This window comes from Passer domesticus, chromosome 11, assembly GCF_036417665.1.
Source record: "Passer domesticus isolate bPasDom1 chromosome 11, bPasDom1.hap1, whole genome shotgun sequence".
NCBI classification, from domain to species: Eukaryota; Metazoa; Chordata; class Aves; order Passeriformes; family Passeridae; genus Passer; species Passer domesticus.
The window spans coordinates 15,758,692-15,786,168 of NC_087484.1; the positions used below are offsets into that span (position 1 = coordinate 15,758,692).

The 27,477-nt window shown below is 41.4% G+C and overlaps 2 protein-coding genes across 2 annotated transcripts in view; both read left to right on the plus strand.

Moving 5' to 3' along the window:
• The window catches only part of IRS1 (insulin receptor substrate 1), a 49,181-nt gene extending 42,842 nt beyond the window's left edge, over nucleotides 1-6,339 (plus strand). The window contains exon 2 of the mRNA XM_064385942.1: nucleotides 5,269-6,339. The gene's annotated coding sequence lies outside the window, so the exon portion shown is untranslated. The remainder of the gene's footprint in view (nucleotides 1-5,268) is intronic.
• Nucleotides 6,340-11,011: 4,672 nt separating this feature from the next.
• LOC135278570 (uncharacterized) overlaps nucleotides 11,012-27,477 on the plus strand; it is a 230,648-nt gene continuing 214,182 nt past the window's right edge. The window contains exons 1-2 of the mRNA XM_064385146.1: nucleotides 11,012-11,044; nucleotides 11,531-11,853. Coding sequence (XP_064241216.1) covers nucleotides 11,012-11,044; nucleotides 11,531-11,853 — 356 coding nt within the window. The remainder of the gene's footprint in view (nucleotides 11,045-11,530; nucleotides 11,854-27,477) is intronic.

Genomic DNA, 27,477 nt, shown 5'->3' on the forward strand with positions numbered 1-27,477 from the left:
CCCACTGTACTTACATCCCAGGAAATGGGTTCTGAAATGTAAAAACCTGGTACTGCTCATCACCTTATTTTTAAAGTCTCACAGTTGTTGTTTTTCCCCACCTTCTCCTTCTGGGGAAAAGAGGACAATTTTCTGCTGTAATGAGGATGGCTTTGGTTTTTTTCAAGTGCTGTACATGAACTTTGTCTGAACCAATAGCAGAAAGACTGTATCATCTGTAAGTGGTCTTTAGGTTCCTTGCTCCAGCAGTGAATGACCTCTATAAAAGACAAAAACGGGTGGAAACACCGAATTCACTTATTCTGCCCTACAGGAAAGGACTTGGTGAAACCGAATCTTCACTAATTCCCCCTTTAAGACGTTCACGGGAAAGCTGAAATTTGGGGTACAAGGAAGAAAAGCCTATCTATTAAATGTAGATTACAGCCTGTCAAGTTAAATAGCGATGTTGTAATTACTTTGTTTGGTTGTGTTTGGAATTGCTTTTGTTAGGCCCGGGCTGCAATTAACGCGCTGGAGCAGCCATTGTTCCTGCCTGCATTCCTTGGCTCTTTCGGCGTCGCTGGGAGTGGGGAAGCGCTGCAGTTTATTTGCATCGCTTTGAAAAGCAGTTCCTTGAGCTAGCTTAAATTTTGGTCGATGTTTTTAATTTATCCGAAGGAGATGCTTCCCGTGCCTGCGTGCACGTTAGTGATGCCGGGGAAGATGTAACCAGGCGCTGCTTGTGCTCATCCCTGTGGGGAGCGAGGCAACGCGGCTGCTTTCGGCTCGCGGGTAGGTGCGCACCGTTTGTTTGTAATTAGTCGTGACTCTTGCAGGTGTCACCAAGACGAGCTGTAAAAGAGTTTTTCAAGACTTCTTAAGGTGTTTACTTTGTCTCGGGTCTCTAAAGACACCCCGTTATACCTGTCCGGGCAAAGGGTGCTGCAGGCTGCACGGAGAGCTCGGCTGGTGGAATCATCCTGCGTGGGTCCCCCCGAGGATGTTCACAATGGCTCTCCTTTTGGTTCGGGCCTTTTTGTCCATGAGCTTTTTATTTTTTATTACCTAGATTTGTTCATTATGTGGGAAGCTGCCACACACAGAATAAGGTGATCTATATGATCCTAATGCACTTCTGAAACGGTTTGTTTATAACCAGTAACTATGACAGGGAATCTTCAGCTAGTCCTTGCTTGGTTTCAGCCGAGGTGTTGATGAGATAGGTGCAGTTCTGGAGAATGTGTTTGGATTAACAAGGTTAATGGCACAGCTGCAAAATATCCTCATTTGGTAAATTGAGAAAAAAAAAAAATCTACATTTTCTTCAGTCAAGAACTATCTTTTCATTGACCTGGCTCTGTCACCTGTGGAGTTGTTTCCTAAACAGATGCCAGCTGACGCTGGGAAGGTGTCACAGTGTGCTGAGCAGGTCTGATGTTTGGGAGCTGTGTTTGGTCCCGCTGTGTTAATCAGTGACAAAGTAGTTGCATTTGTTTGCTGACATGATGGTGGAACTGCAACAGCAACTTCATGTTATTGGACTCTTTCGAAATTAAATGACTCTTTGGAAGGGCATTTCTATTGGTCTTTTAGGGACAAGACACATTATTGGCTCTTAATAGCAAATGGAAGTTTAAATTGGCTACTGGAAAGCCTTTTGCTGGAAAATTGCTTGAGTTTTCATTTTTGTTTGCTTTGTTTTATTTTTTTCCTCCTTGGTTACTTTCAAAGAGAATGGAGTATAAGGAAGGAGTAAGGATTACACTTACAGTGTAGTTTAGCAACACATCAATGTTATGTATGAAAATTCTGTTTAACTTCAGAAAAGATATATTAAGCTGTCTAGACACTCTGCTCTTAGTTCAAAATTTAAGTACTCTTCTTCTCCACCTCCCCAATAATGGAACTAAAATGAAATATCACCTTATTTTTAGTTACTGGATTTAAGAATGGGATTTCAGCTGTAATAGAAACTGCAGCTAGCTGTGCTGTATCCATCCTGGACTAAGAGATTTGAGAAGGAAGCTTTGCCAGCTGGAACGTGTGTCAGTGTTATCTCCATGTGTGTTGTAACAGATGTTGAGCAGAGACTACTTGTCAGAGGTACCTTGTAGGAACTTTTAAAGATGCTTGTTTGTTTCAGTACATTTTTTTGCATCACTAACTTTTTCCATAAAGTCAACCACAAACTGCATTATTGGGGACTCCAGCTGAAACTTGTGGTGAATAGGAAATAGATTAAACACAGGTTTTCCCTTTGCTCTGGTTGCCAACAGTGATGTCAGTAGTTTTAATGATCCTTACCTCAGCTCGCTGCTGTCCTCACACTCTCTATTAAAACACTTGTCTTCTGCACTGTTTTGTGTGTTGTTAAGGAAATGCTGGTGGCTGGAGGTATCCAGCCCATTACTTAATTTCCAAATAAGGTTCTTTCACCTTAAAGCACACTGCAATAGCTCACTGAGGAGAGAGGAGATCAGATTGTTTTGTCAAAAATTCAGGAAATACTCTCTTGAAGTCCAGCAAAGAACATTTGTATGCTAAAACTGAGGATAGTGCTTTTGGCTGTGCATAAGTAATGGATCCAAGGCTTATAGGATGAGTGTATTTCCAGTGACCTCAGAGGAGCAGCTTTGCTCTCAGATTGTCTGTTTCCTACACATCTTTGTGCATTCAGACAGAACAGGCACCACTGGACTGCAGCAGTGGTGTGGGTTGTCATTCTTGGTTACTCAATTCGTGGTTTGTTGTAAGAGATTTGTCAGAGGAGTTGGGTATGAAAGCCAATAATTGCAATCAATAGTTTCAGATGGTCCTTAGCAAAGATCCTCATTGATTTTTTTTTCCTTCCCAAAATTAAAAGAAAACAAAACCTACCAAAACATCTTTAGGAAGGGGTGACAGGCAGATTTCCATGTTGTGCTGCTGAAGATCTGGAGGTTTAAGTACAAGCTTGAAATTGCTCCATGCCCCTGTGTCCTGTCATGCCTCCAGCTGACATTTGTAGAAATTCAGCCTGTACCAGGTCATGTCCTACATTATTCTGGCTCTTCATCCTCTCCAACTCTTGGGTATTTCAGGCTTCTGTAATTTTTCACTCTTTTTACACATGTGCAGGACTATAATGTACAAGTTTTGGGTTTCTGTAACTGTGTGTTTCTTCAGTTTTCTTTTCTTAGTGAATTCCTCTAGGAAGAGTTTTGGTTTTCCCATAGACTGGTCACCTCTTTCTTCCTCTGCTCTTCTAACTTTGGAATCCAGGAATAAATGCCCTCCAGTAGTGGCTGAGATGACTACTTGGCTGTATTGATGGAATTGGTGAGGAATTGGATGAGACAGGCAGTTTTGTTCAATACATGATGTATTTGAGTTTAGGTGACCTGAATACTGGTGAAGAGGCGTAGAACTTGGCCCTGATACTGCAAATCATGTATTATTTATGTTCTTAAAATCTCTTAGCAGAATCAAGTCTAGCCATGTAGAAAAGCTGTTTCTTGCTGTCCTTCCACTTGCCCTGCCAGTGCAGGGCAGGTTGGACCTTTGGGGGGGCATCCAGCAGTTCCTCTGGCCCTGCTGGATGGGAGCTGGGTGTGGAATACTCCACCTTGGATATGCAGCATACACATCATGCACACTTTGTTCCTCCATTTAAACAAGCAATTTCTCTTTTGTTGCTTGTCTTTATTAATAAAGTATGGCATTACTGGCTAATTTTAGGTCAAATGTAGTTGAAAGCTGAAGCTATGTGAAGCTGTGTATAGATATTCGGGTAGGAACATTCCAGTAGATCGCAATATGAGTGCAGAGGAAAGTTGAAAGTAAATAAGAGATCTGTGAGATAATTCTCCAGGGAGTTTTCACAGCATACCACACATCATTTGCAGGGATAGGCTTTCCTTTCACTTGAAGGACCACACAAAGTAAATTTTGTTTCTTGTGCAATTAAAGAATATGGGACAGGAGGTCTTTTCAGTTTTTTCACTTCAACGTGTCAATGGGAAGCCTTTATTTGTACTGAGGAAAATGCACTGTTTACCTGTCTTTTCAGGAGCACAGTTAATATTGAACAAAGAAATAGACACACTTTTATGTAAAATATGAGTCTTGCTTCAGCAGATTTTAGCAAAACTATTGAAATGTAAATGCTGGTAGCCCTCTAACCCCAGTAGAAGACAAATTGTATTCATTTCAATGCTGCACAGTTCAGTTCCCAGTTGGTCTGGCTGCATGTCAGTGGTGTGCAGAGAGGAACTGGGACTGTGGTGTGGGAGGCCCAGGGGTGCTGGGCAATGGGGGGCACCAGGGCTGTGTGTTTGGCCAGCCAGTGCTGCAGGGCCTCAGCAACAGTGGGAGGCAGCCCTGGTGCCCCAGCGTGTGAGCTCAGCTCTGTGTCCCCCAGCAGGGACCGTGCTCCCCACAGGGGCTGCAGCAGGACACGAGGCCATCGAGCCCATCCTGCTGGGAACTGCCTTGCTCCTCATCAGGGCTGGGACTGACAGCCTGCCTGGGGAGAGCCAGCAGAAAGGCAGAGTCCAGAGGACTTGCTGACCCAGACTGGTGCACTGTGCACTGGGTATGGGGGGCTGCAGCAGATGAGGAGCACTGGGGGGACAGGGTCAGAGGCAGCTTCTGGCATTCATTCCCCTCCAAACCTCTGCTGTGCATTATTGGGGTTGCAGGGCCTTATTATTCACCCAGCCCTCTCTCAGAGGGAAGCAGAATGTAAATAAATTTATGGACTTTACAAGATTTTCTATGTACTTTTTTTTTATTTAGAACTTGTATATCAGATAGGGAGTGGTAATGGTGCACCCTGAATGCTCCATTCCTTGGTCATCCTTCCCAGGCCAGCCTGGTGTTTGCAGGTGGCCAGGGAGGCCTCTTGTAGGGCCTGACATGCCGTGAATCTTTCCTGTAGCTGGTAAAAATGCCAGCAGCAGGCTGGTGTTTGCAGCTTTCCTTTCTCTTGTTACAGGAGCTTGTCAGAGTTAATCAGTATGGACACTTAAATTGTTTCTGCTTAGGTGAATCTCTTGCAAGTTTTAGATGTGTTTCTGAGTGCTTTGAATTTTATTGCCAACATCTGTTTTAAATGCTTTTGGGATTCACATGCTGGAGTACAGTTCAACTGTGTATGCCATAATTTTTCAAGGTGCTAACACTTTCAGTTTGAATGATAACTCTTTTAAAGAGAAGAAAAAAGAGAAAAAAGGAGGGGTGGGGAAGTAATTGCAGAAAAAATTTTAAGTGCTCGTGACGCTAATTTTCTTTCTCTTTCAATTTCAGAATGATGACCTACACAACCTCAACAAATCCTTCTTTTAAACTCATGGGTATCAAGACTATAAATGTTTCATGCTATCACAACTAGGACCTCACCTCCTCCTCCTCTTCCTCTGTAAATGGGTACGATGCATCCAGTTCAGTTTGTTTACTTTACACAAACCTCAGGAGTTGTTGACTGAGCTGCACATCCTGTGTTGTGCCAAGCAGAAGCACTGTGACACCTGGACAACAAGTCTCTCTTACTTCATCCTCTACCATAAGGACTTAGCTGGCCACATGAACTGATGTGCCCACCACTACATCATGGTGAGAATGGGTATTTTACTAGCACATTTACACAACTTCATTTGCTGCTGAAAACCTATATGACAAATCATCATTGTAAATTATTACATACAAGACTTAATGTTGGTTGAAGAGTATTAAATATTTAACATAGGTTCTGATTTATACATGTACTTTTTTAATTAAAATGTAACTTTTCCTACAGCACATCTTTTTTGATGTGGAACTGAGGTATACTATATTCTGTTGTAAACAGAGTGGGGAACCTGCTTAAAACAAGGCTTCTAAGAATAGAGTAGGGTACTATTCTTGTTTTAAGATTGTAATTCAGAAAATAATATAATACGAGTCATTGGTCCCTGGGCCTTGATTGTACAGTCATATTTACTGATACTATCAGTTGTAAGATAACCCTGATGATGAGCTGAATTCTTTCCAAAAGAAAAATAATTTTGTACTCCTTGTAAAATAATAGTCTGTATTAACTGAAATGAAGACAAACATTACTATACATGGGTATTTGCAAGTGTCAACTTGAATTCATCAATTGCACAGTAACTGACAAAAAATCAGAAAAAAGAAATCAAAGTCTTCCATTGTATATATTGTAAAGAAGAAAAACAAACAAACAAAAAAAACCCAACCAACAGGAAACCACAAAACGAAATGGAAACAAAAAAGGGTGAACTTTTTAAATTGACTCTTTCCCTGGAATGAAAATGTGGGTGTTTGTAAATTCTGGAAATCTCTTTCTATATGTAATAAACTAGATACTGTTTTATCTGCTGTAGTGGGTTTTGGGTCTTTTTTATTTTCTTGGTAAGCTGTCTCAAATATCTGAAATTGTCCTACGAGGTTTCTGTGATGTTTCCATGGTTTGTCATTGAGAATGGCTGTGGACCACTGTAGTTAAGAATGAAGTGTAGTTAGGTGGAGTAGGGAGTATGCTTCCTTGCATTATTTCACTAAAGCCCTTGTTTCATTTTTCTGGAGACTTTTCAGGATACAGCTCTCCTTCCACTGAATTTGGGGGAAAGGCTCACATCATGTAAAATCACTTGGAAGCCATAGCAAGACTTCAGCATAAAATTTAAAAAGCACAACTCAGATAATTGTCTGGAAATCAGTGCAAGAGGCATGACAAGGAAAAATTCTTCTGTGACTGTCCTCTGCTTTACACTGATTCTATGCAGATGAAAATTCTTCTGTGCATAGCATTTGCAGAGTCTTAATTCTTTTGGGGACTGGAAAAATACTGAGATCATGGATTTTCAAATAAAATGTTGTTGAAGTGATAATTGAATTTGAAGCCATGTCAAGTCCCTGTTGGTCCCTCGTGTTTCCACAAAGCAACTCCATGGGCTAGTGCACATTCAAAAGAATTCTTGTTATCAGGAAAAAGCAGGCATGCACAGCAGCAGCTCTACCTGCAGGAAGGCTGTCAGCCCTCAAAGAAGGGGTTTCTTCCCCTTGAGATGTTTATGATGTCTGGGATTAGGCTGTGGTTACTGCAGTGTCCACTTCTGACTGCAGTGTAGATGAAGGGGCCATTGCACAGCTGCTCTTCACCTCTCCTTTTGCTGGAGGCTTACCAGTCCATTAGCTCTGCTGGTAGTACTGCACATATAAAACCACTTTGACCCTGTCAACTCAGAATATTCACTTAAGAAAGGACTTGCAGTAAATCATTCCAGATTGACTGGGAACAACTGCAGCAGTGGCGATGCTGGCAGAGGGAGGGTGCTGCTGTGTGGGGAGGCTGCAGCTGAGAGGGACCTGTGCCTGCCCAAGTGCTGCCCTGGGAAATCTTGGCCTTTGCTGACAGAGCAGTCTCCTCCCAAAGGTTCTGGTAGCAAGCAGTAGCAAACTTGGCTTTGCTGCTTTCTTATGTAGAAAGGAGCAAGTGGATCTGGAGTAGCTCACCTTTTAGCCTTGATAAGCAGTGATGTGGATTTTTCCAAAGAACCATTAATACCTAAGAAGGCAGCACTTGCTTTAAAAAGAAAGCCATGTGCATCAGACCAGTATTTAAATTTCCAAGTTACCCATTTTAATTTTATCTTAAGCCTTGGGTTTTTTTTTCTTTTTTTTTAAAGGGGTTTATTTGCAATATATGAAAGCTTACATATATTCTGAAGTAAAAATATAAGAATAACTCACCCTCAACTCCTTTGCCCAGTCTTCTCCAGCTTACTGAATTAAATTAAATGCTCACTGTGTTTATTTGGTTACTAAGTATTAGCCTGTGTTGATGTTTAAGTGCCTTGCATAGAAAAGTATTTAATGTTCATTGTGCTTTGTATTGTTCCAGAATTTGCAGAATCTGGCAATTAAAGTCACAAGTTTGGAGGTGCTGGAAGCTACTGTAAACTTCTAAGGTTTAAAAGGCACCAGTGAGTTCATTTAATGTTGGCAGGAGTACTTCACAGTTATACCTCTGAGCAAATTTTGTTCATAAAACAAAATGAATTCTGCAAAAGTGTAGGAATTGGCAGTGGTCATTAGGGATGGCAGGGGGGTGGTGCTGATCTGGTGGGTTTCCATTCATCTTAATGATGGCACATGGGCAGAGAAGGAGCTTGTTAAAGATGTTAATGTGCATGGTGCTTATGTTAATCATTATTTTTTTCCTAAGTAAAGTTCAAGATGCCTGTTCAGCAAATGTTCTGAAAAAACTTTTGCAACAAAGTGCATTCATAACCAAACCTAAAACTCTTGATTATTGCATAGATTTTTATTCTTATGAATTACAAACTTTAATAAATAGATGATTATGAACTAAACCCTTTTAAATTAAAGTATAAATACCTCAAAAATAATGTGCTATACTATCTTTTATGAATTCTTTTGCACTGTCTGCCACAGAACAGATTGTCATTTCTCTAAGTTTGAAAATGAGCACATGGGATCAGTCCTAGATCAGCTGGTAAAACTCAGACGCTCGGGAGTTTATTTTGCTTTTAATTTTTTTCAAGTGGAAGTTTCTGCTTATTATTTGAGTTTCTTTCTGACTCCATTACTGGCACAGTTTCAATGTTCAAAACCTCTGTATTGAATGCATTTTATTAATGCTATTGGTTGAAAATGGGAGAGGTTGGAAAAACCACTTGATGCAGTCTCCAGGATCACAAGGAGCATTTACACACTTGGGTTTTGGCAAAGTTTGCTATGTTCAAGCTCAGTTTGATTGAGTTGATGTGTATGTTGTGGAACTCCAAATAAATTTTTGTCCTTCTAGTATTTGATACTAACCTTTTTACTTAGTATTTAAAATATCATGTCTTCCATAGTGTTGTTTCATGTTTTTTTCAGTAAAAGTATGAATTCAGAAAGCAAAAAGATAACTCAGGCCATGTTTATATGCATGCTCTGGTGCTGTAGCCTTACTTGGTGCATCTTTAAGAACCAAGCACTGTGTCCATCTTGCTCCCAGCTGACTTCCAGCTGGAGATGTTTCATGGCCTGTGTTTCCCTGCAGGCTGGGGGATGAGGAGGGTGTGCCTCAGTGGGTGCCCCAGCCATGCTGCTTGGAGCTGTGTGCCCGGCACAGCTGAGCAGCCTCAGGGGCTCCTGCGAGGCTGAGCTGACCCCAGTGCTTGGCAGCAGCTGGAGTTCAGCATTCAGGGCCCACTGAATCCATCTGGGACATGCTGGAGCTCTTGTTCTGCAGCTTCATTCAAACTAGTACAGTTTAAAGAAACAATACTGAAAATAAAGACATTATGGCAAATTTTTGCCCATCTCCTGTGTGGCCTCCAAGCCATCTTTGGGTGCAAATGATTTTGGGGATTTTTTGGGGTTGGTTTTTTGTCTGATTTTTTCAGCCTGCAAACTTAGAGGCTAGTTCAGTGGTGACAGGGAGGTGTAAATACTGTAAAGTGACAGTATTCACTCTTGTCCATTTCACCTTGTATTTATCTGCCTGTTGGTATTTTTCACTGCGATGTGACTTTGAAGATACTGTAAATAAGTTGTTTGTAAATGTAGCGATCCCCATTAAAAAAAAAAGAGTGAAAGAAGTTTGAGACTCAGTTTAGAGGAAAACTTTTATTTTGTCTTTGCATCTTTAAGGTGGTACTGTTCTCAAAAAAGATGAAATGAGGAATCTGTGATTTCCAGATGTTTACTGAAAGAACATTTACACGTCAGAGGAGAAGATGGAGGCCAGTCAAGGGCTACTTGAGGAAGCAGGTGTTATGGTGACTTCTGCATTTAAATGTTTTCAGGTTGGAAGCTTTTGTTCTACATTTGGAATAGCATTAACAGGATAATTTAATATTAATGTGTGCCTGCAGTGGCCAGGCTTGGATGTCACAGAAAACAGCCCAAGAACTCTGCATGTCTGCTGTTAAGACAGAGTAGGGCTGGGTGCGAGGCCTCGAGAGGGGAGGATGGAGGGAGACCTGAAACACTCAGTGCCTTGTGAAGCTTGCTGGGGACAGGTTTTTTGGTAAAAGGTTCTGTGCCATTCTGGATTCCTGATCTGAATTGGTGGATGGTTTGAAAACTGGAACTTTAATGAAGGGGCATGGAAAAGAAACTGCTGGGAAGTCCCCCTAACACTCCACAACCTATGGAAAGGCTCTGCTTGGTGGGATCCCCAAAACCCCTGTTTCTGCTGTATTAGGATACTTGACAATTGTATTTGGAGATGGACACCAATAAAATAAAATAAAACCAGTCTGCCTTCTGTAGATGTTGAATACCTCTCAGAGCAATCAGTGTCTGTAGACACAGGAACTGTATTGAATCAGAACAGCAGGAAGTGGAGCTATGCTGTGTCATGGCCTGGTAAAATGGTTCTGCTTTTTCAGCCAGTCTTGGACCCTACTTCTGTCTACAGAAATTGAAGTGCTGGTTAATTTGAGGAGCATGACCTGACTGGAGAACTTGCCTACAGTGTTTGTAGAGGACAGAGCATTGCAAAGAAAAACCATTAGAGCAGCAATGCTGCTACAGAATTGATAAAAATTTAAAACAACCAGGTAATGTCTTTGATACTTTTACCAGTAATTTTTGAAGAGGAAAAGTTGTGACTTACAGCTCTGCCCCTATCTGTCCATCCAAAGGCTTGTGGGTGGCATTGGATATGGCTGTCACAATCTGTGCCTTTCTTTTTTACTTTATTTTTTTTAACTTCAAAATCAGTCTGGCACCATTTGGCTGTTGGATGTCGTGGCTGACCCCTCCTGGAACTTCAGCAGGGGGAAAGTCCCTCCTGCTACACATGGCTCTGCTCATGGGGCTTTTCCCAGGGTCCATCTCTCAGACTGGGAAGTGAGAAGTCTTTCTCCTCTTGTTTGCTTGTATTTGGGTTGGTTTTCTTTTATTGTAACAATAAATGATTATTATTATTAGTTAGATTGAATGAAATGTCAGTTTTGTTGTGAATTATTTGCTGTCAATAAAGTACATAAAGCTGAAATGTCAGGGGCTTTCTCCTCAGGTTATTGTGGACATGGCTACTGTCCTGCTCAGTTTCATCATTGCGGTGGTTGTGCTTTGTTTTTCCACCTTTTTGAAGATGGACTGAACAAAGAAATTACAATTTTAACTATCTATCAATTTATTGTTTCACCTTCAGCTTGTGAATTTAAAACAGCAGTTCATTTGTCTTCAGCCAGTTTAGAAATTTGATTGAGGCAGATTTAGGAAAAAGAATTTCAGCTTTTTGGTTTTTTTCAGGCAAGAGTTTGAGAGCAAAACAAACTCCATATTTCTGGCACATCCTGATTCTGCAGTCAGCTGAGCTGGGTGCAAGGCAAACTTTTCACTGTTTCTTCCTCAGAAGAAACAGTATCTTTTGAAGTCAAGGCCAGGTTGGCTTTTATTTTTAAAGACTGATGGAAATAAGGTGAGTTCCAGTTTCTGTGGTGGTGGTCTCAGTCCAAAACATGCATTTGAGCCCATGCAGGGCCAGAAAGTCATTATTTGTCCTTTAAGTGACTAACTTTAGAGAAAAGATGTTGTCTTGTAGCACGACAGTGTGTCCTCAGACAGCCGTGGTGTCAGCAGGGTTTGGTTGGGTTCCTCAGCCCCAGGGCCCTGCAGCACCTCTGGGTGCTCGGCCTCCTCCTCCTCAGCACTCACCCCCTGCCCTTTTCCCACGAGGTCTGGCTTTCCTCAGCCACCTGGCAGTGATGTGGCTGCTCCTGACAGCCTGCCCTTATCAGGAGCATGTTTTGCATTAATTTCAGCCTCTTCACAGCGTGCCTGCCTCTGTGGGAACGCGGCCCGCGGGTGGAGAGCGTCCGTCTCCTTCAGCCACGCTCGGTGCCGCCTCAGCGGGAGCAGGCAAAGGTAAGCTGAAATTCCTTTTCCTAAATCTGCCAGGAGGCAATTTGCTTGGATTTCTTCCCTGTTAGGCTGTGTGAAGTGGCCTGGTAGTCTGTTGGCTCATCACCAGTTTCCCAGTCATGTGGGTAATCCTGAGGGTTGTCATCTGAGGTGAAAGATAAGGAGAAAGGCCTGAACGTGACACATGGATGTGAAAGATCAAGAGACTTCTGCCTGCTGTGTTATTTTTAAAATTAGAGCTAACAATGGGACACGAGTGAGCTGTTTAATTTTGTCTCTTCCAAAGCATTACATGAATGTGAATAAATAATTTGGTATTGCATTAGTTTTTTGTATGCAAAGCAAAACTGATTTTCACCTTCTTCATTAAGGTGTTAGGAGGATTAAGCAATGAGTAAGAAGTACATAACTGCTGCAGTGTTGGGTAACAAAAAAATGCTGGTAAGGAAGGTATGTAAACTGTGTCCTTGCAGAGCAGTAGTACTGTCCAGCCTTTTTTCTCCCTCCAGACTTCAGTGTCCCCTTCAGATCTGTTTAATGCCATCTCGCTCAAAAAACTCGGTTGCTGGAAAGTTTCCTTCTGTGTTTAGACCTTTCCACTCCTGATTTTGTTCTAACTGTGGCACAGCCAAGGTGCTCTCAGAAAATGAGCAGTTCAAGCCCGGTCTGCAGTTCTCAGCCCCCTTTTTTGTAATCTGTTAGTGGAAGTCACACGTTTCCCTGACTCAGGAGGCTGCTGCTATTCAGGAAGACCAGTTCAATGCCCACTAAAAGTTCATCAAAGTGATCTCTACTAAACAAAGCCTGTAAATGAAGCTTAAAGCAAGTGTGTCCTTAAATTAAGAACGGCTCTACAGACACAGAAGTGCTTTGGGGAGGCTGTGTTTGTTATTCCAGCAGTCTCATTGTAAGAGCTGGAGCACTATGAAATGCACATCTTCAAAGCTCCCTTGAAGATATGATGCCTGTGATTCTCCCTGTCAAAACAGAAGTCTCTCTTAAGGTCACAGTCAGCAACTTTTCTTCCTCCTAATACCTCTTCCCTTGGATGCTTCAAGGAGGGAACTTCTTATTGTTGGGCTCCTCACCTCTTCACCTTACCAGTGAGCTCCTGGTGCCTTTCTGAACTTTTCCTTTGCTTTCCTCTTTTCTGTGAAGCACTTTTAGGACACAAATGTTCTTTGATTGCCATATGCTGACTCTGGGGACAGTGCTGCCTTAGTGAAACAAGCCAGCAGAACTTTCTGGAGGCATCCTGTGGGCAGCATTGGCTTGGACTTAAATGACCCAAGGAAAGTGTGAAATCCTTAACGTGAAATTGCCATAGTAGGCAGTGGGTCCTGAAACCACAGTAAATGTGGTGAGTAAATGGGCTTGTAGCACAAATATGGGGGGGGGGGGTTAAAGGAGGGGGAAATAAGATTATTTTTTCACATAACAGAATTATTTTGATTTTAAAAGATTTGGTCTTCTCTGGTGTCTTCAGAAATGAAGGCCTGATGGAATACTGGGAGGGTTTAACCTGCTCAAGTAATTTTGTTCCTGACTAGATATGTGGAATAACTTCAGTTGAAATAAAAAGTGAACTCACTGTTTGTTTGGGGTGTTTTTTAAACATCATTAAATAAACACAATTTAGAATATAGTTTCACAGGTAATAAATGTACTCAAAAGGCAGAACTTTTCAGTATGAGATAGCATCCTATTAAACTTATCCTGGCTTTAGAATAAGAGAAAAAAGAAACCAGAAGACCAATGGCTCAGAGAACATGTGACTTTCTTTTTGATGGGATCCCAAATGAACTTGATGTGCAGATTGGTCTCTTTCCCACATTAGGTGTTACAGACCTTGCTGTCTGGCAGTGCAGTGGAAGTGTTTCCTAATGAAACTTCCATCACTGTAAAATAATCACATATACTTCCTAAGCAAATAATGTCATAACTGTGATGTGGGTTTGTCAGTCCATTTGCTTAACAGCCTAGTTATTTAAGCAGGATGTTTGGCATATATAACAGTAATATAAATTGATGCTGAATAGGTGAGATTTTTTGAGAAGAGCCGTGCTCAAACCTATAAGAATTTAATGGCTTTTTAAGGGTGTTCTTTGTTTCCTTGAGGGTTTTTTACTGCTTATTAGGTTTATGTGTGTGCAGAGTAGAAGTGACTTTCAGTAGCTTGTCAGTGAAGGATCAATGACTGATTGTGTTGTAACAGACATTTGGATAGGTGCTCTCTGATAAATTTATATTTGATCTTTGTGTAGACATTGCAAGTGTCACTTTCCAGCAAGCAGCAGCTCTTATAGCTCCAGTGATCACCAACTGTTATTTTGGGAAGTTACAGGAAGTACATGCTTAGTCTGAAAATAGTTGAGGCCAATTCTTAAAAAGAGGAGTTAAGCCATCTATGACTTACAGTTGACATAGATAACTGTCATTATATTATAATTATTCCCTAAAAATATTTCAGGAGCTATAATTAGAAGGAAACAAGAAGTGAAACTCAAAGGAAACAAATTACAAGTCCAATGTGCTTAAATTCTCCCTATGTCATCTTTGCATATTTTGTTGTTTTCGGTATTTCAAAGCAAACCTTACCCAGGAAACAAGTCAGATTTCTCTCTCTAACATTTGCCTTCCATGCTTTCTTCTCTGTTGTTCTTGAAAGTTGACAAAGATGAATTTAGATTGACTTTGCATGGTTGAATAGCCTTGGTGTTTTAGCCTAATTCCACCTGTAGTTAGCTGTTTGGTGTCATTGCAGTACTGTGGTCTCTCTAGGTATAATATTGAATGTATTTTCATTTATTATGAGGGAAAATAATTCAAAAACAAACTTGTGAGAACTCCTAACTTAGTGCCTGCAGAAACAGGTTTTACCTTCTGTGCTCCTTCACAGGAAATGAAAGGTCAGGAGAGTTAAACAGGAGTGCTGATTTTGCTGCAGGAAAATGCAATGCCTCTGTATGATCATGATTTTAAATTACTTCTCCAGCTTTTTCACTGCCAGAATTAATCAGGTAATTTATGGCAGAATGAACTGAAATACACAAACACAATAAGGTACCTTGACTTCCTAAGACAGGGGAAAAAAGCATTAATTTCTGAGAGATGGCTGAATTAACAAGATAATTCTTTACTATATGAAGCAGTCCATAAGATATTAGTGTATTGTTTTGTGCAGTGTTTTATTTTAATGGTGAGACTTAATATGAGGCTGCTTAAAGGAAGTTCACTATCATAAGGATTCTTTGGGGGTGAAGGGAAAAAATTTGTGATTCCCTGCCAGGTTTTTTGTCTGAAAAGGGTTGGTGTGAGAGTATGCTGTGCACAGGCTTCCTTAAACCGATGTCCTGAGGCAAATAAACACATTGGAGGTTGTAATTATTGTTTAGTTGATGACCTGTTTTAGATACTGTTTAGAAGCAGAGAATAGATGTCACCCTTCCTCCCACCAGCAGAATTTGAAGGAGGTGAAAGCTGGGTGCTAGGCTCAAGCTTGGACACATGTTTATGGAGGGATGCAGTGGGGTAAAAACAGGCAGCAAGGATTAGGAAAAGCCTAATAAAGTCCACAACTGTGATCTTTGCCCAGGGAAACGGGATGATCCAAGTGGAGCTTGGATACTGAATTTAACTTTGCTCACGTGGTTCTGGCCTTGCCTGCTGTCTGCTAAGCAGAAGTGACCTCAGAGGAGGGCTCAGCCAGGGGTCAGTGCTGTCCTGCCCTGGAGCAGGAGTGTTTGCAAGGCAATGCCACAGCTCTGCCAGGCCCAGGTGTGGCTGCACCCAGCCCAGCCTGGTGGGAAATCCCAGTGCTGATGATCACTCATCCCTGACACACCGAGTTCAGAGCCACTGTTCAGGTGCACGGTGGTTATGCACCTCACAAAACAAGTGGGAATTAGGCTGGTCAGAGAGCAGTCAGAACGTGTCGTGATGAAGTAATTTCCTGCAGTCCACACAGTCAAAGTGGTCCTCCTTCAGTTTTATAATTTATGAATATGTTCCTAGGAATAAACACAGGATTTGTGTGCTCGAGGCAATTGTTTAAAGCCCTATCTTGCTCTTGTTTCACTGCATAACAAAATCCCTATCATAGATGGTAGTCAGGCCAGAGACAAAGTTTATAATGAACTGATGCTAATTTGGTTTTTTCCTAACACATACCATTAGATTTTTGTAAACATTTCTTTGTTAGTACCTTCTTGTGTACAGAGTGTCCCCACCTGTGTGGAAAGTCTGCCACTGCTATGAGAATGACTTGACCTAGATTTTATAACTGAACCCAGGAGGTTTTCAGCTGTAGGCTTACATTTTCTCTGGAACTGAACTTTCCCAAAAGTACATTGGCCTTGATCAAGGTCTGGAACGGGTGGGCCGAGAAGGGAATTCTTGCAACTCAACCCTGACTTTCTGATCCAGCCAGCATAATTATAGTTTAGCTACCGGCCAGTAGCACTGCTCTGGATAGCATCAAAGCATTCTTGTGAACGTTTTGAACTACTCCCAATGACCACTTTTGTGGTTGCTGTGCAGCAGCCTCTGAGCACACCCTGAGCCTCTCCGTGCCCAGGGAGCTGCAGCTCCTGCACACAGAGCCCAGCTCAGGGCAGTGTGGATGGCTCATGTACCAAAGGCTCCTTGGGAAGGCAGATAATTTGCCTGCTTGGGCATTGTGGCATCCATTGCATAACTGCACTTCAAACGCTGTCTGGAGTCCGTGGCAGCTTCCCAAGCAGGATCTATCACATCAGATAATGCATCTGGAATGGGCTCTATCAAAAGCTTTAGCAAATCAATGCCTACAGAAATGTAATTTGTCTTTAATCAATTGCATTGTTAAGAGTAAAAGAAGAAGCAGTAGATAAAAGCTTTAGGAACACAGAAAGGAAAAATTTAATTTGTAGGAAACTAATTAATTTGTTTTTAAGATGTGTTTTTCCAGTCGTTTGCTGGAGTGCAGCTTGTTGAAGGGAACCGATGTGCTGAAGGAAAACACAGTGTCCATAGGAGTGTGTTTGTGCAGAGAGCAGTGCAAATGATTTGTGTTTGTTTCTTCTTTCTTGAAGGACCTAAAATATGCCATCATATAGGTGTGTTCTGATTCAAGAGAAAAAGAAAGAAAAGAGAATTAAATGAAACAGTAGAAGATAAGGAGAAAGGTAATGGGGAAAGCATCAGAGTGACTGCCTGAGAAAGTCTGTATGTATGAAGATATATGTGTAAAACCAGTAAATGCTCCAACAGCACCCACTGCAGTTTAACCAAAGGTCACTAGTTGCCCTTGAAAACTCAGTTCTATTTTTGTCCCACAGCAGCGTTAACATCTGTATTTTGTAGGTATTTATTCATTAGTGCATTACATGACATGATGGGTTTTGTGTGGGCTTCAAGTTATGATGTGATTTCTGTTGAGATGCACATGTCCTGTGGGATGTGTTTAAAGCTGGATATTCATCCATTGGAGGAAATGTTGAACTGCTTGTGTTTCAGAGGATGTTGAATATTCCCAGGTCTCGATTCCCACCCCTGTGAGGTTGGCTAAGTTCAGCAGTTTCTGTTGGACCAAGGTAACTTTGGAGTTGCTTTCCTGCAGGTGAAAACTCTACTGAATCTCTGTCCATGTGAGAGAGGTCTTTGCATGGTTCTTGCTTCTGTAGCAGGCTGCTCAGGAAATTAGATAATCCTTTTCTATTGCTGTTTAATTTGAGGGATGTCTTCTGGGAAAGACAAATACATATAAATCTGCCTACCTGTTTAGATGGTATCTGAAGAATGTCTGTGAAATTTAGAGGCCATGTATTTACATTTAACTGTAGTCATTGTGTAATACTTCCCGTTCCATGTTCAATGAAAGAAATTAAATAATGGCATTGCCTATAGATGTATCTAAGATTAGCTGTCAGTCAGCCTGTCCTGATAATGCTGTGAATCCAAGCATTAATTTTCAAATGCTCTCCTTTTCCCAGTTTTCTGTCAGCTTGCTGCTGCTATTCTTAACTCCTGAGCAGTCAGCATTTGGGCTGGGGGAAGAGGGAAAGTTGGGATTTCATGTCTATGTTTCTTATTGAGGACAGCTTAAAGCTGCAGAGGTGAATCTGAACATTTGTGGGGAAGAGCTGTGTGAATAGAAATCGGAGCTAAGCAGTATGAATTTTTTCTATTTATTATTTTAAAAGCAAGTGAGATTTTTATAAAGTTATTGGAAATTACTTTAATGGGACAGAGACAGGAAGTATCTTTATTTACAGCTTTTGGACTTGTCCTGATTTCCACAAGTGCAAGGCACTGACAGATGCTGTCTTTTACATTGGGCTCTGAGGTTATGGCACATTTCTGTGAACCAAGCCATTTGCTCCTGATTCTGAAACTAGCTTCTTAAAGTATTTTGATCTATAAAAAGTGTTTTAATAATTTGCAAATATTGTAAATTATTTGAAAAAAAGAGTTGTATTTGAAGGAAAAGCATTGGAATTGTTACAGCACTGTCAAGGAGCAGCAAACCTATGAAGAACACAACAAGGAAAGCATGTTTGCATGAACTACCATGCATCATTTCAGGACTTAAATATCTTCTTTTTGTTTTATTCCCATTTGCAGCATTTTTTCTGTTTTGTTCTGTTGAAGTGAGATAGTGCTGATAAAGAAACAACTCTCTCCTCCTCCTGCTTGATGTGAACTCTCACCTTTACGTTAATCCAGATTTAAAAGTGTGTGTCTGTGCACATACATGTGCATGCACATAAATAACAATTTACACTGAGGGTGTGGGGGAATGCTGTGACAATTGCCTCAGTAACTTCATGAACTTAAGTGCTGACTGCTCTTCAGAGTTATGATCCTTCAGTTCTAGGCTGAACATTGCTGGAGGGTCATATTACTATTCTGTGTGCTGTATATATTTCCTTGACTTGCAATAAAAAGAACCCCTGCTTTTTCTGTAAGCATTTCCAATTTGTAACAGATCAGCAACCCAGTGTTGTTTCTTTGGCAGGGTGAGGCCATCAAGACCTGTCCTTTTTATGGGTCTTTCCAGGTGATTTACTAGCTATGACTTTCCCTTCATATCACACTTGAAGTTTCATCAAAATAATTTGGAATGTACTGGGACCAAATAAACGGCATAGGCTAAAGCATCTGTTTGCCAAGATAACCACACTACAACTTGCCAAACTAAACATTATTGTTAGAAACATGGCTTGACCATAATGCCTATCTCTGAACTGTAGTGGGAATGGTTTCATGGGAAAAAGTTTACTCAACAATATATGGGTGCATAGAGCCTATGTTGGAAAAGAGACAGCATACTTTAGTTTAAATAAGTTGAAACTGCAGCCAGTTCTATGGCTTGTGGCTGATCTTTATTATGTGCTATGTTTTCAAATTCTACTTTTTTGTTTTTAAAATGTTATCTCAAAATAATTCCTTGCTTCCCCCATTGCTGTTTTTGAGGACTCGTTAGAGAAAGCAAACTGTATCCTCAAAGATTCTTCTTTCCTTTTGCTTTTGAATTTTGTGACTGTTCCGCCTCAAGGAACACACAGCTGATTCTTGACTTTACAGTGTTTGGGTGCTTTGGCTTGAAACGCCATTGCAGCATTGGAAGTTAGAAAAACAGAAAGGTTTCATGATGAGATTATTGGAAAGGAAGTGGAATGTTCAACATCCAGTCCAACTGGATGTTGGACTTACCAGCTTTGCCTTCAGTACTGGTGGGAGTTCCCAAATTTAGTAGCATCACTTAAGAATGGCTTATTTCTCTGACATGGCTCTAACAGGGCTGAGGCTCTGAAAGGCAGTTTCAACATTTCATAACCAACCTGAAGTCATACAGGTGTGTCAGTTGTGGATGGGAACAACAGAACAGGATACCACTGCTATCCTCAGCACCCAAACCTTGCCAGCCCACAGAGCACAACCAGCACAAATTGATGGAGCCAGCTGCAAATTAGTTGAAAAGTCTTTTCCCTTGATTTTTGTGCATGGCTCACTCAGGTGAGGCAGTGCTGTGAGGACAGTGCAGCAGCAAAGCCATGTGAACTGTTCCTTACCCAGGGGCTGGACTGAACTGGTGCAGGGGCAAAGCACCAGATTAACAGGATCAAAGGGGATTAAGTAATCAGGGTAAATTCTTTTTCCTGGAAAACTTGGAAACTTGGCCAGTGTTTCTTCTTGCTTTTTAGCAAGGAGACCCATGGCTGAGCAGCAATGTTGAGATTCTTTCTTGCCTGTACAGGGTTTGTTCCAGTAGATTCTGAAGAGGCAGAGGGGATGATGGAGCACTTGACTGCAGTGCTCTCAGCTGGCCTTTCCCTTTCCCTTTCCCTTTCCCTTTCCCTTTCCCTTTCCCTTTCCCTTTCCCTTTCCCTTTCCCTTTCCCTTTCCCTTTCCCTTTCCCTTTCCCTTTCCCTTTCCCTTTCCCTTTCCCTTTCCCTTTCCCTTTCCCTTTCCCTTTGAAAGCTTTTCTATCAAGGATCATCCAAATATGTGCCATCTTGCCTCGTGAATGTGTCTAGTGTTTCAGTTTGACCTTGGTTCAAATTCTCAAGTGGTTTGAGTTTTGTTTTTTTCCAAGCACCAATGCAGCTCATGTTTTGTTCTTCCCATATTTTCCATCACACTTTGACAAATTTCGACTAATCCTTTCAGCAGCTTTATTGTCACTTGTCTCTGTGTTACTGTTTCTCAGCTTGTCATTTAATAACTGAAATACTAGGACATATAAGAACATGGGAAATACCATATATCACCCAGTTGTCATGTTTGGAATTGCAGCAGCTCTGTTGCACATGATACAGTTATAAATTAAAATTTTCCATTGACCTGGAGCTTAGAAGGATATTTTCCATGCAGTTTTTACTTAGATTTGCTGATATTGATATATTTATATCCATTTATCTTTTATGTATCTATTTGTATTTCTTCTTATGTTCCTATTTCTTATTTCATTTTGCTATTCCTAGTAAAAATCCATTTCTCTGGCATGCCCTTGTCTCTATTGAGGTGATATTTGCAACCATTCCTGAGATGGAGTGAAAGTTTTTGATTGTAAATGGATTGGCAAAAATATACAAAATCCTGGGTATTTTTTCTGTGCAGGGAACCAGGGAAAGTTGAGTTTTCTTAATATTAAAGGAGAAAGGAGAAAATTATATTTTTCAAAAATGGCTGTCTCTGAAATAATTCAGAATAGGAAGGTTTTATGAGACCTGTCTTTATAAATTCTGGAATTGATCCATTTGTCTCTTTAAAATTTAACTGCAGTCAAGAGAAAAATTAAAGATTGTGTCGTTTTGATAATGTAGTACAAAGCTATTTTTGGTAACTTAAAGAGCTTGTCGAAAGCACTTCCACTAGGACTAGCACATTGAGGCCAACATGGGACTTGAATCCAACCCACTTTTGAATCACGACAGACCCAAGACATCTTTAAAAATGTTGAGATCGCACATGCTGTCTGATTTGAGACTTTACAGGTAAGTTCTGCCTTGGCACAAGGTCGTGAAGTTGCCGGTATGTTGGTGGTACTTTTCAGGAGCTGGGGCTGTGTCACAGTCGGCTCTGGCAGGGAAGGCTGTTGCAGGTCCCTGCAGAGAGGCATTGTCTCCTCAGGATAAAGTGAGAGGTATTTCAGAAGTGCTTTGAAGCCGTGCCAGCCTCCTCGCAGGGCTGTGAAACCTGATACCTCCGCTTTTGAGCTGTTGGGGAAAGTACAAACTGTAGTACTTGTGGAATTCATTCACCGACTTCCAACCTCGAGTCTGGCCTGGGAATGGAAGAAAGAGTTCAAGAAGAAGGTGGAAAAAAAGACTTCAGTAGTATGTGGCAGTTAACTGTCAACTTTGGCATCTTTTCAGATTTGCAGCTTCATGCTTTCTAGAGATAAACTGTGACTTTTCCCTAAGGACTGGAGGATTTCATTTTCCTTCCCACTGAAGCTGCTAGGATTTTATGACTGTAGGAGCTATGTGAACTGCAGAACTACCAGCAAGATGCCTGCCATGCTCTTAGGTAGTTAATTTAAGGTTACAGAACATTTCTCGCAGCTCATTCCTATTTACATTAGCTTCTCAGTATTTTCCATTTGCAAAGCAGATCAATAGGGTCCTTCTGGCTGTATTACTATGCCTTGTCGTGTTTCATCTGGGTTTCTCTGAAACCTTTTGTCTCATTAAGAGGTGGATTGAAGATTTTCTGTGGGCTCAGAGCACATTCCTGTGCACCCTGTGTGACAAAGGAGCTTGTGTAAAAGCAGGGAAGGAGCAACCAAATCTTCAAAGAGTCAAACTTTGTTACTCTTTTTGTTCTCAGTGGAGCTCAGACGCGAGCGGGCAGTTTCTGCTGTGTCGCCTGTTGCTTTTGTTTCATTTTGGCAGAGTAGAAGAGAAACATTCACTCATGTCTCTCCCGGTGCTCTCTGGGCTGCCTTGGCCATGCAGGACCCGTGAGGTGTCGGTTCTGTTAGGAAAGCAGCAGCCTTTCAGGTGGGGCTGGTGCTGCTTGCACAGGAGCCAGAATCTCACGGGGTCAGCCAGGCCAGGCTGGGCCAGCGCGGTTTGCCAGCTGCCAGCGCCGTGCCCGTGCAGTAACACAGCCCTGGGTGCCATGCCAGGGCACAGCTGCTCTTGGCTAACAGTCCCAGAGGAGGGACAGGGTGAGATGAGTGGGGCAGGGAAAGATGGCAAAGGTGTGTTTCTCCTCTCTGGGGCCAGCGCGGTTTGCCAGCTGCCAGCGCCGTGCCCGTGCAGTAACACAACCCTGGGTGCCATGCCAGGGCACAGCTGCTCTTGGCTAACAGTCCCAGAGGAGGGACAGGGTGAGACATGAGCCTGGCTTATGGCACTGAGCGGGGCAGGGAAAGATGGCAAAGGTGTGTTTCACCTCTGGGGACTGGTATGACAGATTTCAGAGACACGTAAGGGAGAGCTGGAAAGCTCGGGCTAAAACTGAACTGCAACTGCTGAAGAAGGGAGAATAGCAAGAAAATATTTAAGTAACAAAAGTGGAGGAAAGTAGAAGTTTATTGCTTAATAGGGAAATGAGCAAATAATAGGTCATCTCTTTGATGTCTTTTTCCTTTCAACCGCCACAGAAAAGGTGAATTATGACCAGATGCTTAAACCAGTTATTTTTAATAAAAACAGGACTAAAAAGGAACAGGTCAGGTGTACTTGATAGATAAGAATGATTATGCAAGTCAGCAGGACTTGATACAATATCCTATAATAGGAAAAATTTGCAAATGCTTACTTATCTGCCATTCTCTGTAAGAAATGTGGAGTCTCCTGATGATGTCAAGAAGACAAATGCATGACGTGTGTTTGAAAATGCAAGGGCAGCTGAGAGGGAGGAAGCCATGGAGAATTTCAAGAACTTTAATGCTTATTTAGTATTAAAAATTAATAATGGCATAAAGCACTAGATGATACTTTAAAAATCTTTCTTTTCCTTACAAATGTGATAAATAATTATCATGATGCCACTCTGTACTTGTGCGTAGTAGATTTGGTAGAACCTTATTGCAAAGACAAGCTAGTACGCCATCCCACATGACATTCTTGAAGGCAAACTGAGCTGGGTTTATGTGCTAAGATAGGCACACAACTGACTGAGGCAGTTGTGGGCAAATGGGTATTTGGGATTTAGAATTTTTCTTGTGAAGATGGCCCAGGGAGGTCATGATGACTTTGCTGCTGGAGTATTTCAAAAAGACTGTAGATATTTTGTACTTGATGGTGCCTCAGAGGTGGGATATAGATGAGATGATTTCCTGTGATTCCCTTCACTTCTCTGTTCCTGGGACTCTGATGTGTGGCTGACTGGGGAGGTATTAACTCAAGTGCAAATAACTCAAGTTAACTGTGCACTGAAGACACAACCCTCAGCTTAATAGATGTCATTTTAAAACCTGGCTGGGAAAACACGGTTTCAGATGTGGTAATAATGTCCCAAGAGGACATCCCAAGATGATTGGTAGATTTGAGAATGATATGGCTGATTGGAGAGGTTCCAAAGTGAGAATGATCAAACAAATAGGAAACAAACCTAGAAGGCAGCCTGAAACAATCTGGATTGAAAGAAAAATTGCAAAAGTCTTCAAATAACAGAAACGGCTGCTGTAAAGAAGAGCAGTATGATGCTTAGAGAGAGTCCAATCCCTGCAGAAGATGGAACAGGAATTAGTGAACTAAACTGCAGGAAAAAAATCTCAAAAGAAGGCATTAAAATAAAGGGGGAAAACCCCAAAACAACAACTATCCAAATCAGGGATAGCAAGTACTGGAAAAGATTGCTTGGGTGATTATGACATGTGATGATGTTAAAGGGCAGGGGTGAGTGAAATACCTCTCAGAAAGGACATGGAGATGGTTGTTCTTACTTTGGGACCTTTCAATGTCCCTATCTGATTTCTTCAAAGATTTTTTTTCTCCTGAGAAGGAATGCTTTGCCTTGATAGCTGAGGACTAAATTTATTCATTTACTGCTCAAAATAGAATTGCTACTTTCTATTCCTATCAAAACTGTCTGTCTAGCAAGTAGGGCAAATAGCCAGCCCTGCATCTAAGGTCTTCACCTTTCTGTTCCCTTTTGCCTGTGACAAGGAATCCATGGGAGCTAACCTTTACCCATTGCAGCCTGTGGATGGGGACACAGAGATGCTGTTTCTTTGCAGGAGATGCTGGGGCTCTTCACAGAGAGGCCACACTGAATATCCAGACATGCCAGTGAAACTGCTGGGTGCAGTTCTGAATGCAGCCTCCTAATTCGTGTTTGCAGTGGTCCTTCAAACAGAACTGTGTTCATTGCACATATTTGAATTTTGTTTCAAGTAAAATCCTCACACAGCTAGAGTTTATGTCTAAATTGTCTTTGTCTTTTGGGTATTAAGGTGGAGAATGTGCTGTAAGGGAGAAACAACCCTGGATGCAAAAGGCAGCTCCTATCTAGGCAGTGTCACATAGGTTTTCTGAGGCTAGATCTGTTAAAAAGCTACAAACGGATCTGTCATTTCTGGTTAGAAGTTCAGAAGGAAGCAGACAGTTTGGATCAGGCAACAGTCTGCAGCGATGTGTCCAAAACAAGAGCTTTTGTTCCGAGCGGGGCTGATGCAGGCCACCAAATATGCCAAGAATGCGGGGCCGTTTGTGGTGCTGCACAGATACCATCACCGGCGAGCTAAGCACCCACATTCCTGCTCCAGGAACAGCTCTGGGGATGGAGGCAGCTGAAACCCAGAGCAGAAGGTTGCTACTGCCTCCTTGTACACTAATGTCAGAGATAAAACGACCTCTGTTTTTCTTTGAAATGCGTTTTCAGAGCCCTCCCTCAAAGAGGCAATTAGCTGTGGAACCTCTCAGGGTCAAACGGCCAAGGTTAGTTACAAGACGGGAGTTAAGAATTTTTGAATCAGCTGCTGTGATTTCAGTGAAAAATCTATGAATGATTTCAGTGAAAAATCTGTGTAGTCTGTGCCCTTTGCATCAGGAAATTATGTTTCTCCAGCTGACATAATTGCCAAAATCAAGTAAATATGTGAAAGCTCTGTGTGTAAACATGTATGGATTGGAGGAGTTGTTGCACTCCCTGTTTATGAAAAGGCTCTACAAATTGCTCTGAGCAATTTTCATACCCATTTCAGTGGTATTTTTGTAATGCCATGACAATTAACTGCTAAGATTGTATTCATACTTTTAAAGTGGGGTTTATTTCTTGTTATTAGATATGAAAATAGTAGTTGAAATAACAAAAACAAACAGTATTCTTAGGGAAAAGGTTTATTTTTCTGTAATGGAAATGTACTATATCCTTTGGTAATTCAAAGAAGTTTAAAGAAGCAGTCTTTGAATTTACAAGTTCTATGTAACATTTGAACTATCAGGACAGAGTAGTGGTTGAAGCTTTAGTGAGGCATTGATTGCAATCCACTCCAATAGCTTGTCTATCTTGAAAATTATTTAAATTACTATGACACCTTGTTAATAGTGGCTACGGGAGCTAAAGAATTAAAAAACCCCAAACTCACAGTGCTCCAAGTCTGCCATATGGCACATCTGAACTCTGACATTGCCAGTTTTGGAATTAGCTCCTTTGAGCACCTGGTAGAGTTCATCTTTAGTAAAGCAAATATTTTGCAGAAGCAAGTTTTCTTTCACCCCAGGGTGTGAGGTGCAGCAGGGAGCTGTTCTTTGCAGGACCATGACTCTAAGAGGTTGCTCTGTGTCAGGTTCACCATCTCCTGATGTGTGGTGTGCTGCAGGGGAGGTATTTTCATCCTCCACAGGGGTGAGCCGAAGTAAATCTGCCTGCTGTGGGTAACCCTTAATAAGCCCAGCTAAGCACATCTGGAGAACAGGCATTCAAAGCCATGAAACACCACAGCCTCAGCTGGTTAAAAGCTCTCCTCCAGCAGCAGAGAGGCTGGAGGGGCCCTTGGCACTTCTGATGCTGGAAATCAGAGTCTGCCTGCCTGGAGGTTACTTGGTGGGTGTAGCAGAAAAAAATGGCTTGGAAAATACTGATTAATGAGTAAAACCAGGCTGCTACTGCAGCTGACACCAGTAGCAAAATGGGAAGAAAAGCAGATTAAACTCTCTCTGGAAGATCAGTTGGTGAAGGCAATGATTTGGATCCCAACCTGCTAATTAACCCATCCAGAGGAGTCACTGTGAAGGATTCTCCTAGCCAATGTTTTGATGAAAGAGTTGAGTGGTGTAAAATCACAAATCCAACACAACTGGTATTTTACTGTCTTTCATTACAACAATTTTTCAATTATGCTTCTTTTCACTAAGCTCATAATGCAGATTAACAGATTTCCCTTCCTTTTTAAAGGAAAACTGTGTGGTGATACTAAAGTAAAAAATTTAGGGAAGAGGCACAACTTATTTTCAGTATCTTTATCATCTGTCAATGACAAGATGGATAATTAAATCTTCTCTGTCTTTGCAGAGTGGAGTTTATGTTTAAATGGGTGGGTCTACTCAAAGCTAAAAGGAAATTTCACAATATATTTTTTGTAGAGAAGACTCCCAATGCTAATGAGTAGCCAAATCTGTCTTGGGGAAACAGTTTGTTACTAAAAATAAATTGCAGCCTAACTGTAACTAAAATCGGATTGCAGAAACCAAGCTACTCCGATTCCTGATTTCTGCTACAGAAGGAGTTGAATCTATTACAAACAGCTTTTATTATTATATATATTTTTAATGTGCCAACTGAGCCCTGTTTTGAAATTAATCCACTTGTGAGCTTCTATCAAATGCTTACAGCATTCTCCAGGGATTTTTCTTCAGACTCTGCAAAGCCAGTGAGGAACCAGTTCATAGTTATGAGGCCAAAAGGAAAAACAGTGCACACGAGCTATTTATAGAATATGAAGCAAAACAGTGTGATAAAGGGCAAATGAAAGCTTTCAACGAGAGGCTTTTCGTTTCCAGTCACATGGTCTTTACATGCAATTTCTTTTTTACTATACAATTTAGCAGGGAAATTAAATCACTTGACAGCAGCCTTTTTCTGATTAGAAAAGAACTGTTCAATGCTCCTTTACCATTTATAATACGCTCACTTGTGGCTGTTGCTGTTTGAGAGGGTTTGTTTGCAGAAGTTTCTGCAGGGCCAATA